The sequence below is a fragment of the Colobus angolensis genome, unplaced genomic scaffold (assembly GCF_000951035.1).
Source record: "Colobus angolensis palliatus isolate OR3802 unplaced genomic scaffold, Cang.pa_1.0 Scaffold180, whole genome shotgun sequence".
Taxonomy (NCBI): domain Eukaryota; kingdom Metazoa; phylum Chordata; class Mammalia; order Primates; family Cercopithecidae; genus Colobus; species Colobus angolensis.
This window is the reverse complement of record NW_012114933.1, coordinates 5,175,311-5,188,460: the sequence shown is the minus strand read 5'-3', so window position 1 is coordinate 5,188,460 and position 13,150 is coordinate 5,175,311. Positions and strand designations below refer to the sequence as shown.

The following is a 13,150-nucleotide window of genomic DNA, read 5'->3' as shown; positions in this document are numbered from 1 at the left end:
TTTGTATAATATGTAACTGTAAAATATAACATTTAATGTATAACTATATACAAAAATATATATAAATATATAAAATAACATCCAGGTTACAAAAATTAAAAAATCTCATTATATATATTTTATTGGTGGTGTACTAGATAAGTCATCTGAATTCTCTTCTAGGGAATTTTTACTTTTGCATCACTGAGGCCAGTGGAGTTACAGCTGTTTTTGTTGTTAAACAGGTATTTGATTCAGTTAATGCTACGTATTCTGACTTTAAGAGTAACTTTGCGAAGAGGTTGTCCGCGGAGATTCCTGTTGCGAGTAGCCCCATTACCACAAGGTGGAGGCAAAGTCAAACCAGGGCTTTGTCCTCTGATTCCTTTGGGGAAGAGCAGTCAACCACCTACCTCCCAGAAGCTTCTGGATCAGTGCTGAAGACAACGCCTGAGAAAGAAACCTTGACTCTAGGTGAGGAGCCCCAAATGCCACAGCCCAGTTATGCAACGTGAATAAAAGATATGTTCCTGAGAGATTCTTTGTCTTGTAGAACTAAGGAGTGCCACATTGAGTCAACTGTTTTCTCCTTTTCTCCCTTTGAATAAGAAATTTCCAAGGTGGGGAGAAATGACACAAAAACAAAGGAAAGGTACTGTATGTGTTAAAAAAAAAACCCAAAACTTTAGACAAATTAAATTTAACAAAGTTAGTTGTGCAAAGAACCATTGGCCAATGGGCAACCAGAGAACCACTCCGCCATGTGGGGGCGAGCAGCATTTATGGACAGGAATTGGGAGTGAGTAGAAGCCGGCCTGATTGGCTACAGCTCAGTTTGCCTTATTTGCACGTGGTCTGATTAGTTGGCCACCTGTGATTGACTGAAGCTCAGCTTCTGTGATTGGCAGAGACTCAGCTAAGTTAGGCTTTCAGTTAGTTTACATCCCAAGTTAGGTTGCAGTTTAAGATACAGGGACTCATCCTACATCCTCAGGCCAAATTTAGCTTAATTTTAATATGTTTTCGAGACTTGCATTGGTTAGTTGATTACTTTTGTAAAGACTGTATGAATGTGTATGTATATATGTATATGTATACACACACATATATATGTGCTTTTGTTTTGCAAAGTATAGAATTTTAATGACTGGTAAGGTTCCTGGTATACAGAGTCAGAAAAAATTATGCGTTAGTAATGGAATAATCAGATGTGAAATAGAAGGAAAAGACACAAGCAGGAGAGAATGAGAGGAAGAGAAAGTAAGCGGAAGGAAGCAAGGGAGAGGGATGAGGGGGTGGATGAGGGGAGAGAGACAAAAAGAAAGAGAGAAGAGGGGAGAAGGAGACAGAGGAGGAGGAGGAGGAAGAGGAGAAAGAAAGAAGAAAGAAGAACCTCCAAAAGTAGTAGGGAAAATGAAGAAAAGGGAAGGAAAGGAGAGTGAGAGACAGTCTGATGCCTATGATGGGGCAGAGATAGGGGAGTGGGCTCCAAACCACCAGTGTGAAGGGCAGGATCCATGATCAACCTGCCAGAGCCCCGAAACACAAACTCTCTCTCTGAAATATGTAATTCTCATTTGGGCACAGCCATTTTCATTCCCATCCTTCAGAAGCAAAATTTGTCACCTATCATCAGCTGATGTAATTCCCATTCTCTCTTTTGAGAATCATAGGCAACATAATTCTTTTTTTTTTTTTTGAGACGGAGTCTTGCTCTGTCACCCAGGCTGGAGTGCAGTGGCCGGATCTCAGCTCACTGCAAGCTCCTCCTCCCGGGTTTACGCCATTCTCCTGCCTCAGCCTCTGGAGTAGCTGGGACTACAGGCGCCCGCCACCTCGCCCAGCTAGTTTTTTTTTTTTTTAGTAGAGACGGGGTTTCACCGAGTTAGCCAGGATGGTCTCGATCTCCTGACCTCGTGATCCACCCGTCTCGGCCTCCCAAAGTGCTGGGATTACAGGCTTGAGCCACCGCGCCCGGCAGGCAACATAATTCTTTTGACTATCAGTGTATTTATTAAGACAAATGTTAATAGAAGTGCCAGCTCTTTTCAGTGACATCAGACACGATGATGCATTGCAGTCTGCAGATTGAAAGGGAGCCCAGATTTTTTTCAAACCAATGAAATTCCCATGTAACGACAGGCATTAATACTGAAAGTATTTAATAATTGAAAGTATTTAATAACCAAGGAGGGAAGCAGTAGGAGATAAGGGGTTGTGAAAAAGGTCATTGTTATGACTATCTTCTAAAAGAAATCTTTTGTATCTCACTGCAATTGAGGGACACTTTTGATGCTGATTGTTTTTGGAAGAATTTCTGGCTAAAATTAGGGGCTCCCTTTTTCTTTCGAGGCTCTAAATTAATTTATTGATTTTTTAAAAAAGTATGACATTGTGTGAGAAATTAAAAAATCAGATATTAACCAAAAGGATTTTACCAGAAAGGCCATTTTATTTTTCTACTTAAGTTAATACTAGGGATTAATCAGATCTATTGGTTTCTCAGTGCTTTGCTAGTGGGGTTTCTTTCTTTTTGTTTTAGAAGAGCAGATACTGAAGATCTTCCCATTCCAAAGGGACATTTATGGAGAGGTTCATTTTCAGTAATGCTCTGTGGACAGAACCTGAGAGGTCCCTTCTTTCTGAGGCTGGTGGACCTGACCTCTTTGTTTATAACTGGAGTGATTGTCAGTACTAGCCTCTGACTGCAACTTTTTCTTTCTCATTTGAAGTTCTCAGAGCTGGCTTTTTCGTCCCTGTACTCTTTTACAAATACCACGAGAAAGCAAGCATGCATAATTTCTCAGGACAAAGAGCAAGATCTAAAACTTTGACCAACATTTCGTATTTTTATCCTTCTTCTCCCTAAATGTAATCTATATTGCTTAAATTTTGAATGTCTCAGTACTTGAGGTACTAGGCTCTAGGAACATTAGTGAGAGTTTATCAAGCCCATGGTTGTCCAAATGAAGAAGAGATGTCACATAGCAAAAGGCCAAGATTTTCCAAAGGTCCCTTGGCTCCTGTGATGAACAAGTGATATGGCAGATATTTAGTTTTAGAGAATGACTTGACAGGTTTCCAGTGCAGTTGAAAGTCTGGTAAAGGGCTTTCTCAATCTTGAGAAGAGAATAGATAGGAATAATATTGATGCAAGAAACACTGACTCTTCTATTACTTTAAGTTAGAAAGTATTTCACTGATGCCGTCTTAAACTATCTTTAAAACATCTTTCTGCAATAGAAAGGGGGAGAGAGGCAGAGTGATTTGCTCATGATTATGCAGTGAATGTCAATGCTGGCAAAGCAAGCATCCCATAATGCTTTCCTTGCAGGATGACCATAGCTCGGGCAAACCAGATACTCTTTCCACTATCATTTAAAACTATGCAACTGTTTCTATCCATTCTTCAAATGTGCAAATCTGTTTTTTTTTTTTTTTCCATACAGAGATAAAGCATTTACACTGCTGCTGCTGCAGATGAAGTCAGGTCTTTAATCTTGGCACCTCTTTCCTGCTCTAGAGACCACTGAGGCAGCTTTCTCATTGAGTGACAACCTTATGAAGTCAGCAGTCTGGATAAATTCTGTCCTGCTCTCTGCAATGGACTTTGGAGCGATGAGAGCTTGGACTTTCTCACTCTGTCCTACTGTGAAAGATGCCACGGCCAGACCTACAATCAAAGTGATTATCTTGTTTTAAAAACCAAATTCAAAGATAAATGTCTTTCTTGTAGGATCCTGCAAAGAACCACCGAAAACCCCCAGCAAAGGAATTTCTGAAACAAGTAACTCTGCTCTCCATTTTTGCAAGGCATCTCATGCAATGGACAGAGACTGGAAAGAAAATGTTGCCTCAAAAGGGCAGGTAGGTAAAGAGAAAAAAACTGAAGATCCCTCGTCTAGAGAAGCTGAGACAACTTAGTCGCAAATGTAAGGAAAGAGTTGCTTAGCTGCTCTTACCCATCAAGGAGGAAATGATGCATTCCTGGTAAAAAAAAAAATGAATAATTAAAGGATATGAATAGTAGAGCCACTTTGTAAAAGAAAGAAGATATCCCTCAAATATATGAGAAAATGTTGAATTGGGATTAATCAAAAAAGTGAAAATGAGAATAACCATTTTATCTTTACAAACAGGTAAAAGTTAAAAATATAATGAAATTATACTTACTATGGTATGCTTCCTCTTAGCCTAAGGATCTCTTGCTGTCATCATTTCCATCTGTGTGATGATGTGATCTGTCCTTTGGGGTCTCTTAGGAAAAGTTGAATTATTGCTCTATATGATGGTCTTTTAAATATTTCCCTTAAGCCTTTCTTGTTGTTTTTTTCTTGGTTAAGTACCTTTTCTACATTTAGGTATCTCTTATTTATCATAGTTTTAAGATCTTAGGAGTCTGACATAAATCTTTTGGGGATGTTAAATATCAATAACATGTTTTTGAATTTATCAAATCCAGTGAAGAGTCTTTGAAGGAATCAATGTTTCAGTTCAAAAACTTTGAACTAGGAATGTCATAAATTCTCAATGTAAGCAAAATTACTTATTCAGTGTATGCCTTTTTTCTGTGCTTGGCTATTTTGCTAGAAGAATAATAAAATATTGTAAATATAAATTTTAGTTATCTGAACTCATATGCAGTTGGAAGTCAATGTTTTAGAGCAGGAATTTTGATGTGTGCTTTATTGTTGGATATGGGTTTGGAGGATAGGGAATGGCCAGGGAGTCCTACTAGATAATTAGGGGGCACCAGTGGCCTCAAACCTGGGCCAGGTTATTAACACTCCTTTCTTTTTCACCCTCTACTGCTGATTGGAGTTTTTGCTGTCCCACCCTTTAGGATTTCCCTTTTCCTTCCTCTTATCCTTTCTGGTAACTGGTGGCAGCAAGGTTTGTGGCTCCATCTGTGGGCTCATGATGGTGTTGGCAAGATACTCCTTAGCAATTGTTATACCAGCTGGAACGTCACCCCAGCATCACTGAAGAACCTGGACAGGGGATAATGGAAGCCGCTCTACGATGTTAGGGAGAGCATTTTTTGCCATGATTAGTTAGAAGTCAAATAGCTTTGAGAGTGGTGAAGACACAAAGCGAGGTCTTTTCCCTGTAGAGTAAACGTGTGTCTTCATGTGGTCCTCACTGATCATCTGGTGGGTGTTCCACAATGAGGGCCTGCATAGCCGTGGAGACTTTCAGAATTCATCTTTCAGGAGCTCCATATGAAGTTGCTGATTAAAGTAGTAAGTAGATCTAATCTAGGAAAGAGCACCCCTGCACCCACAGAACAGAAGTACCTGCTAAACCTTGCTGTGATCAGCTTTGTGGTAACTGTGGGATTCTGAAGAAGTGAGTCTGTGAAGAGGTCATTGAACTACTGATGAGCAGGCCATTTTAGGAATATTATTTTATACTAATGGTTCTCAACTTGGGGTGATATTACTCATCAAGGGGCATTTGGCAATATCTAAAGACATTTGATTGTTACAACTCACGGGGAGTGCATCTTGTGGGTGAAGGCCTGGGTTACTGCTAAACATCCTACAATGCACAGAACAGCTCCCACAACAATGAATTATTGGCTGCCAAATGCCCATAGTGCCAAGGTTGGGAAACCCTGCTTTCCAGTTAGTTGTTCTACCTTGAGTAACTAAAACCATGATTCATTGACAGCAATGCCAATTATGTGACATAACATCAAGAAAGAAAAACAAAATACCAAAACGTTGCCTGTCAGAGAGACTCTTTCTGAACTGTGGGGACCCAGAGTGTAAGGAACATGGCTGTGCTTTGGTCAAGGATAGGCTGAGGTAGGATGTTTACATTCTTCATGACTCAATGAGTCTAGAGCACAGGTGTATAACTCCACTTGTTATCAGCCATGTAGACACAACATGGAGAAGCTCACCACTATAGCTCACCGCTGTAACACCCGGAAAGCCATCACTTGGCTCTAAGCGACTGTTGTCTGTGAAAGGTATAATTGCCCTGTTGACACTGTGCAGGAGCTGGCACCCGGAGAAAGAGAAAGCCAGAGCTGTCTGTCTTTGCAGATGGATGAGGGGAGCCAGAACACAGCTTGGCTTGCTTGTACCCAGAGAAAGAAAGTGTTAAGCTGCTGACCCTGAAGGCAGGGGAGAGCCAGCCATGCAGCTGTGTGTGAGGGATTAAGCAGCTGAGATAAAGGTGAACAGCGTAGAGAGCTAGTTAAGAAAGCTGTTGATGAGAGCTGCTGCTGAATAAAATCATTCACCTGCCTACAGCCACTCCCCCCCCGCCCCCGAGTGTTCTTTCTGCTCATTCACCCACTCCCTCTGGACCTCAACATGACCTTTGGCGTAGTTGTGAACCTGACATAGTGTTTGTCATATTTGGGGGAGGAAATATCTTGTTGTAAAGAAGCAAAACAGAATCTTCTTTGCTTTAACCATTTATCAGTATGTTTTTAGGAAATTTCATCAGTTATTTTTCTATCCACTTATTACTAATTTTCCCAGGTGTTTTTGATTGAAGTTGGATGTAAGAGTGTCAGAAGTGCTCTTTATATATTGGCCCAAAGGGATAGGACCCAGATTTTTGTGCACATGGAATTTTAGTAAACTTACTTAAGAACTCTGTGAAGGTGTTAATAAAAAGGGACCTTAAGATGGCAGTTCAGTTGTGGCAGGCTTTGGAGATATCACCAGCCTATGGTGTATAGGCTAAACGGATTTTTAGGCTAGAAGAATAAAAAAAGATTTTATTCTAGCCAAAAAATACCTGCTGTATGGAGTTGTTGAACTCCATAGTCTTTTATCACCAGTGTTCTATGATTTCATGATGATAAAGCTTGGCATTAAAAAAAAAACCTCATTATAAATCAAAAGCCCATTGGTGGATATTTTCATTCTTGGAGATCCATATCCTATAGTTCTTGGAAATTTGCTTGAATTATTTTTAATAATTTTTTTGACTATCGTTTATTTTTTCTTCATGAAATATTTGGATTGTCTCTCCAATTCTCTTTTATCTTATAGTTTTCATCTCACTTTTTTTTTTTTTTAACCTTTTGGGTGATTTCCTCAACTCTGTTCACCAACCTTCCTAGCCAAAACTTTTTATTTTGGCTATCCTATTTTTAATTACGGAGTTGTTGAACTCCATAGAGCAGGAGAAATAATATATGTAAAACGCTCAGCACTATTCATTACATAGTGTTTAATTAATAAATAATAGTGATTATTGTGGTGTTGGCTTTTACAATGTGGAATCTTTGAACTCCTTAGTGAATTACCAGTTGTAATTCTATATTATACATCACATTTTAGTTGTACATATATGTTTCTAAAGAAGTATTCTCCTTATGTGTGTTTATTTTCAGAAATGCCTAAAACAACTCTTTGTAACCCAGAAGGTGGTTCAGCAGGCTAATGGAAAAATGCAGCTCTGTGAGCAATCCCAGTGTGTTTGGAAAGGTACAGGGTCAAGACATTGTCCTTCCTTCCTGCCTTCCTCTCTCTCTGCCTCCTTCATGTCTTCCTAATCTTAAAATATATTATTTTAAGCATATTTTATAATATTAAAGATATATGATATAAATATATAATAATAAATAATAACAGACTAAATCAACCTAATTGTAAAATTTGAATAATTTTCATAATCCTCTGTTCTAACTACCCCTACCTCCAAGTCCCATTCTCTATAGGTGACCACCTTTAGCTCTTCCAGCTGTACTCCTGGTGTTTACATCTATTTTCTAAATATTATTGGTAAACTGCTATTTCTTGCGATTTTAGACTTGATCATGACTTTTTTGTTTTTGGTGTTGCTCAGGCTGGAGTGCAGTGGTGCGATCTTGGCTCACTGCAACCTTTGCCTCCCAGGTTCAGAGGATTCTCATGCCTCAGCTTCCAGAGTAGCTGGGGTTATAGGCATGCACCACCATGCCTGGTTAATTTTTTTTTGTATTTTTAGTAGAGTTGGGGTTCACCATGTTGGCCATGGCTGGTCTCGAACTCCTGGCCACAAGTGATCCTCCTGCCTCAGCCTCCCAAAGTGCTGGGATTACAGGCATAGTAGGTAAGAATTTAGTTATCTTTCTGCCTCATTCGGTTTCATCAGTTTCTTGACATGCTTATATCACACTTTAAAAAAGTAAAATTAGAAGTTAATGTTTACACATTACTACACAACTATTATTCACTATCAAGTTAAATAGTATAATTGTGCTTCTTTTCTAGTATAACTTTTGCTGAGTATTAAAAGTTGCCTTATTTTTCATTTACTAGATATCTATGACACTATTAATATTTCCTCTAAATGCTCCAATGTTTTGTTCTGTAGCTGTCAATAACAATTTCCATGTGCTCACTCACTCCATTTTCTTCTTTTCCTTGATGACCTCCCCGCTGAAAGCCTGCTGAACAGGCTGCTTTCTTGGCCAGTTGCACAGTTGTCTTCCACGACTTTTCATCAATATTAGATCCACTATTTTTGGGCAGCTATGTTATGCTCTTTCTGGGTTTGCTGGTCTGAAAATGTCCTTATTCTTCTTTTATGCTTGATCCATAGTTTGGCTGGCTATAAATTCTAGTTTCACTCAGAATTTTGACAATATTGCTTTGTTGTTTTCTAGCATCCACTGTTGCTGTTGAGAAGTCATGTGTTAATTTGACTTCAACTTTGCTTTTTCTCTTTTGATGCTCTTAGAAAAACCTTTTATTGCCAGTGTTCTAAGCTTTCACGATGATAAAGCTTGGCATTAAAAAAAAAAAAAAACTCATTGTAAATCAAAAGCCCATTGGTGGATATTTTCATTCTTGGAGATCTATATCCTATAGTTCTTGGAAAGTTGCTTGAATTATTTTTTAATATTTTTTTCACTATCGTTTATTTTTTCTTTCTTTATGAAATATTCTGGATTGACTCTCCAATTCTCTTATCTTTTATCTTCTATTTTTCATCTCACTGTTTTTTTTTTTAATCTTTTGGGTGATTTCCTCAACTCTGTTCACCAATCTTCCTATGAAACTTTTTATTTTGGCTCTCCTACTTTTAATTTTTTAAAAGTAATTTCTGTACTCTGTTCCTTTTTTTTTTTTTTTTACAGCATCCTGTTGGTGCTTCATGGATATACCACCTTCTCCTATATCTCTGACAATATTTTGTAGAGTTTTGGCAGTACTTCTGTGCTCTCTGCGTTGTTTTCCTTTGCTTTGGTTTTCTCTCCCTCCAACCCCCCATTTACTTTGGCTTCTCTCTTTCAGAGTAAAAACTTTCCCGAAAGGTGTGCGTTTTAAAAATAGTACTAGGGTAAAGAGCTTAGTTCTCCTATCCTAGGTTAAAGAGTACCAGAGTAAATTCAGCATAAAGATTTTAGTACAGGTGCGGTGGGTCAAGCCTGCAATCCTAGCACTTTCAGAGGCCGTGGCGGTGGATCACTTGAAGCCGGGAGTTCGAGACCAGCCTGGCCAACATGATGAGACCCCCCATCTCTACTAAAAACACAAAAATTAGCTGAGCATAGTGGCTCACACCTGTAATCCTAGCTACTTGGGAGGTTGAGGCAGGAGAATCACTTGAACCTGGGAGGTGGAGGTTGTAGTGAGCCGAAATCACACCACTGCACTCCAGCCTGGGCGACAAAGTGAGACTGTCTTTTTTTTTAAACTCAAAAACTGTCTTTTTGTTTCGTACATCTCCATGGTGCCTGGTGCTATTGAATTAAAAAAATTGTCATTTTTATTTATCCAGAGAATAAACATCTGGTTTCTTCTGGTATATGCATATATGTGTGTATGTATTTACTTGGTTGGGCAGGGTGTGTGTGTATGTGTGGGAACTTGACAGTCTTTCAACTAACCCACCTCTCAGTCTTCTCTGTGCCTCTGAGCCCTTGTGGGATTTTGCAAGGCAAATCAGCTTGTTTCTCTTCACTGTCTCCCTTTGCAGGCACTTGAGGGGTAGTTTCTTATGCTCTTCTTGGTCAGTTATTAATCCTTTATTCACTTTCTAGAAAATTATTGCGCTCTTGCTCACTGCTGTATTCACTCTCATACTGTTTGTTCTTGTGTTCTCACTCCTTAAAAAAGTCATTTGCTGTACTTAGGCTGAAAATAGGAGGCAGAAGAAGTAAGCTTACATGGCCATTCCACTGACTTGACTTGACTTACATCTGTCTCTCCCCTTCCCATAGATCACTTTAGTGGCAGCATGAAGAAATGATTTGAACAGGAGGATGTTGGAGGCAAAGACTAATTGAGAGGCCCTCTGAATGTTCTATGCAAGACTCTGTTATTGATTCTTTTAAGGAAATTTAAACTATGAAATAGATCCCACGTAAGCCAAGTAATTGCTCATCAGTGGATCATGGGGACAAATGTTATCCAGGTGCTGTGTATATAAAGCAATTCTTTATGCCTTGTCCATATCTGATGACTCTGAAACCTTACAGCAGGCAGCACCTGTAAACTTTCAGGTGTACCTCTTTGCCCAAAGCTGGTAGGAAACTTCGGATGGTGGTGTTGTGAGTCTATCAGGGAAGCTCTGTAGCCACGCAGTGGGGAGATGATTGCCTGTGGCAATTTCTAGAAGGTCCTTGTTCCATGCTACATTTGGAGCTCTCAGTACTTTCTTTCTTTCTTTCTTTTCTTTTTTTTTTTTGAGACAGAGTCTTGCTCTGCTGCCCAAGCTGGAGTGCAGTGGCGCGATCTCAGTTCACTGCAGCCCTCTGTCTCCTGGGTTCAAGCATTTCTCCAGTCTTAGCTTGGGATTACAGGCACACACCACCATGCCCAGCTAATTTTTGTGTTTTTAGTAGAGAAGGGGTTTCACCATGTTGGCCAGACTGGTCTCCAACTCCTGACCTCAAATGCTCCACCCGCCTCAGCCTTCCAAAGTGCTGAGATTATAGGCATGAGCCACTGTGCTTGGCCTCCCAAAGTCTTTTGACCCTGAGCCCCATGTGTTTTCATTCCTACTTTCTGTTGCCATCATGGAAGTTTTTGTGTTATTCATGAGATTACTGTCATGGTTGGAAAATAATTGTTCGGGAGCCAGAATTCTGTGTGAGAACCCTCTTGAGAGAACTAGTGTGGTTCATTTCATAAATGCTGAGGAAACTTGCCTGCTACATTTCCCTCTGGAATAAGTTCTGGTAAGCATATCCATGGGGTGCTTTGGCAAGGTCTCAAATATAAATGTGAACAAGGAGACAGAAATCCTCAATGCTAAAGTAGACATCTGTTTTTATGGCTTGTCCTATTTTTTTTTTTTTTTTTTTTTAGATGAAGTCTTTCTCTATCGCCCAGGCTGGAGTACAGTAGTGTGATCTTGGCTCATGGCAACCTCCACCTCCTGGATTGAAGCAATTCTCCTGCCTCAGCCTCCCGAATACTGGGGATTACAGGCCTGTGCTACCACATCTGGCTAATTTTTGTACTTTTAGTAGAGAGAGGGTTTCACCATGTTGCCCAGGCTGATCTTGAACTCCAGCCACAAGTGATCTGCCCATCCTTGGCCTCCCAAAGTGCTGGGATTATAGGTGTGAACCACTGCACCTGGCCTGTCCCAATTTTTTATTAAAAATATGTTTTGGGGCTGGGCGCGGTGGCTCATACCTATAATCCCAGCACTTTGGGAGGCCAAGGTGGGTGGATCACAAGGTCAGGAGTTTGAGACCAGCCTGGCCAACATAGTGAAACCCCTGCCTCTACTAAAAATACACACAAAAATTAGCCGGGCGTGGTGCTGGGTGCCTGTAGTCCCAGCTACTCGGGAGGCTGAGGCAGGAGAATTGCTTGAACCTGGGAGGCGGAGGTTGCAGTGAGCCGAGATCGCGCCACTGTACTCCAGCCTGGGTGATAGAGTGAGACTCCGTCTCAAAAAAAAAATTTTTTTTTTTGGAAATTTTCTTTTAAAAATTATGTGGATAACACATAAATACACACTTTCAACTTCTAAATACAGGGTTGTCCAGTCTTTTGGCTTCCCTGGGCCACATTAGAAGAAGAAGGATTGTCTTGGGCCACACATAAAATACACTAACAGTAAAGATAGCTGGTGAGCTAAAAAAATAAAAAAAAAAATCACAAAAAAATCTCAAAATGTTTTAAAAAAGTTTATAAATTTGTGTTGGGCTGCATTCAAAGCCCTCCTGGGCTGCATGTGCCTTGCAGGCTGCAGATTGGACAAGCTTCTGTCTAGAACTTTGTGCATATTTATTCTTCAAGTGTCTGTTTCTCAGCAGTAAAAAGGGGAAAAAATTGAGTTAGATGCATAAAAATAGGCACAAAATTTCAGGCCTTCTAAATGTTCTTTTGGGGGTTTGGGAAAGTATGGTTGGGATGAGAGTGTGCACCTTGTCTTTTCCTTAGAATGATATTTTCTTAAAAGCAAAATAAAATGTGTGGGGACATGTCTTTCCTCAGCTCTCTCATCTTCTTTTGTCCTAAACAGCAATAAGTTTTTGTTTTTGTAAGGTGATGAATATTTGATTTAGAATAAAAAATATATGTTCTATGAAGCCAGAGATAATGTACCTATATTATTCTGATATTTTAGGAGTCTCTCTCTCTCTCTCTCTCTCTCTCTCTATATATATATATATACACACACACACACACATACACACAAACTGTATTATTTAGATTTGTTTTAGGTTCACAGTAAAATTAGGCAGAAGGTGCAGGTTCCCTTATATCTCTTGTTACACATGCACAGCCTCCCCCATCATCAACATCTCCCACCAGAGTGGTACATTTATTACAATCAATGAACCTACATTGACACATCATTGTCACCCAAAGTCCATAGTTTACATTAGAGTTAATTCTTGATGTTATGTATTCTATGGGCTTGACTGATGTATAATGACGTGTATCACTGTTATAATATACAGAATAGTTTCATTTTCCTAAAAATGCTCACTAATTTGTCTATTCATCTGTCTTGCCCCTTCCCATAGAAAGCTTTTTGCTGTATCTATGGTTTTTCATTTTCCAGAATGTCATATAGTTGGAATCATACAATATATAGTTTTTTCAGATTGTCTTCTTTCACTTAGTAATGTGCATTTAAGGTTTCTTCATGTCTTATTTTTTATTTTTTTTAGAGACAGAGCCTCACTCTGTCACCCAGGCCAATGTGCAGTGGTGCAGCCATGGTAGTATTGGCCTCCTGGCTCAAGCGA

General features: G+C 39.6%; 1 protein-coding gene across 1 annotated transcript in view; it reads left to right on the top strand.

Annotated features, from left to right (window-relative positions):
- The window catches only part of CDC20B (cell division cycle 20B), a 50,939-nt gene that overhangs the window by 26,156 nt on the left and 11,633 nt on the right, over window positions 1–13,150 (top strand). The window contains exons 3-5 of the mRNA XM_011939377.1: window positions 225–453; window positions 3,716–3,846; window positions 7,340–7,433. Of these exons, the coding sequence (XP_011794767.1) occupies window positions 225–453; window positions 3,716–3,846; window positions 7,340–7,433 (454 nt within the window). The remainder of the gene's footprint in view (window positions 1–224; window positions 454–3,715; window positions 3,847–7,339; window positions 7,434–13,150) is intronic.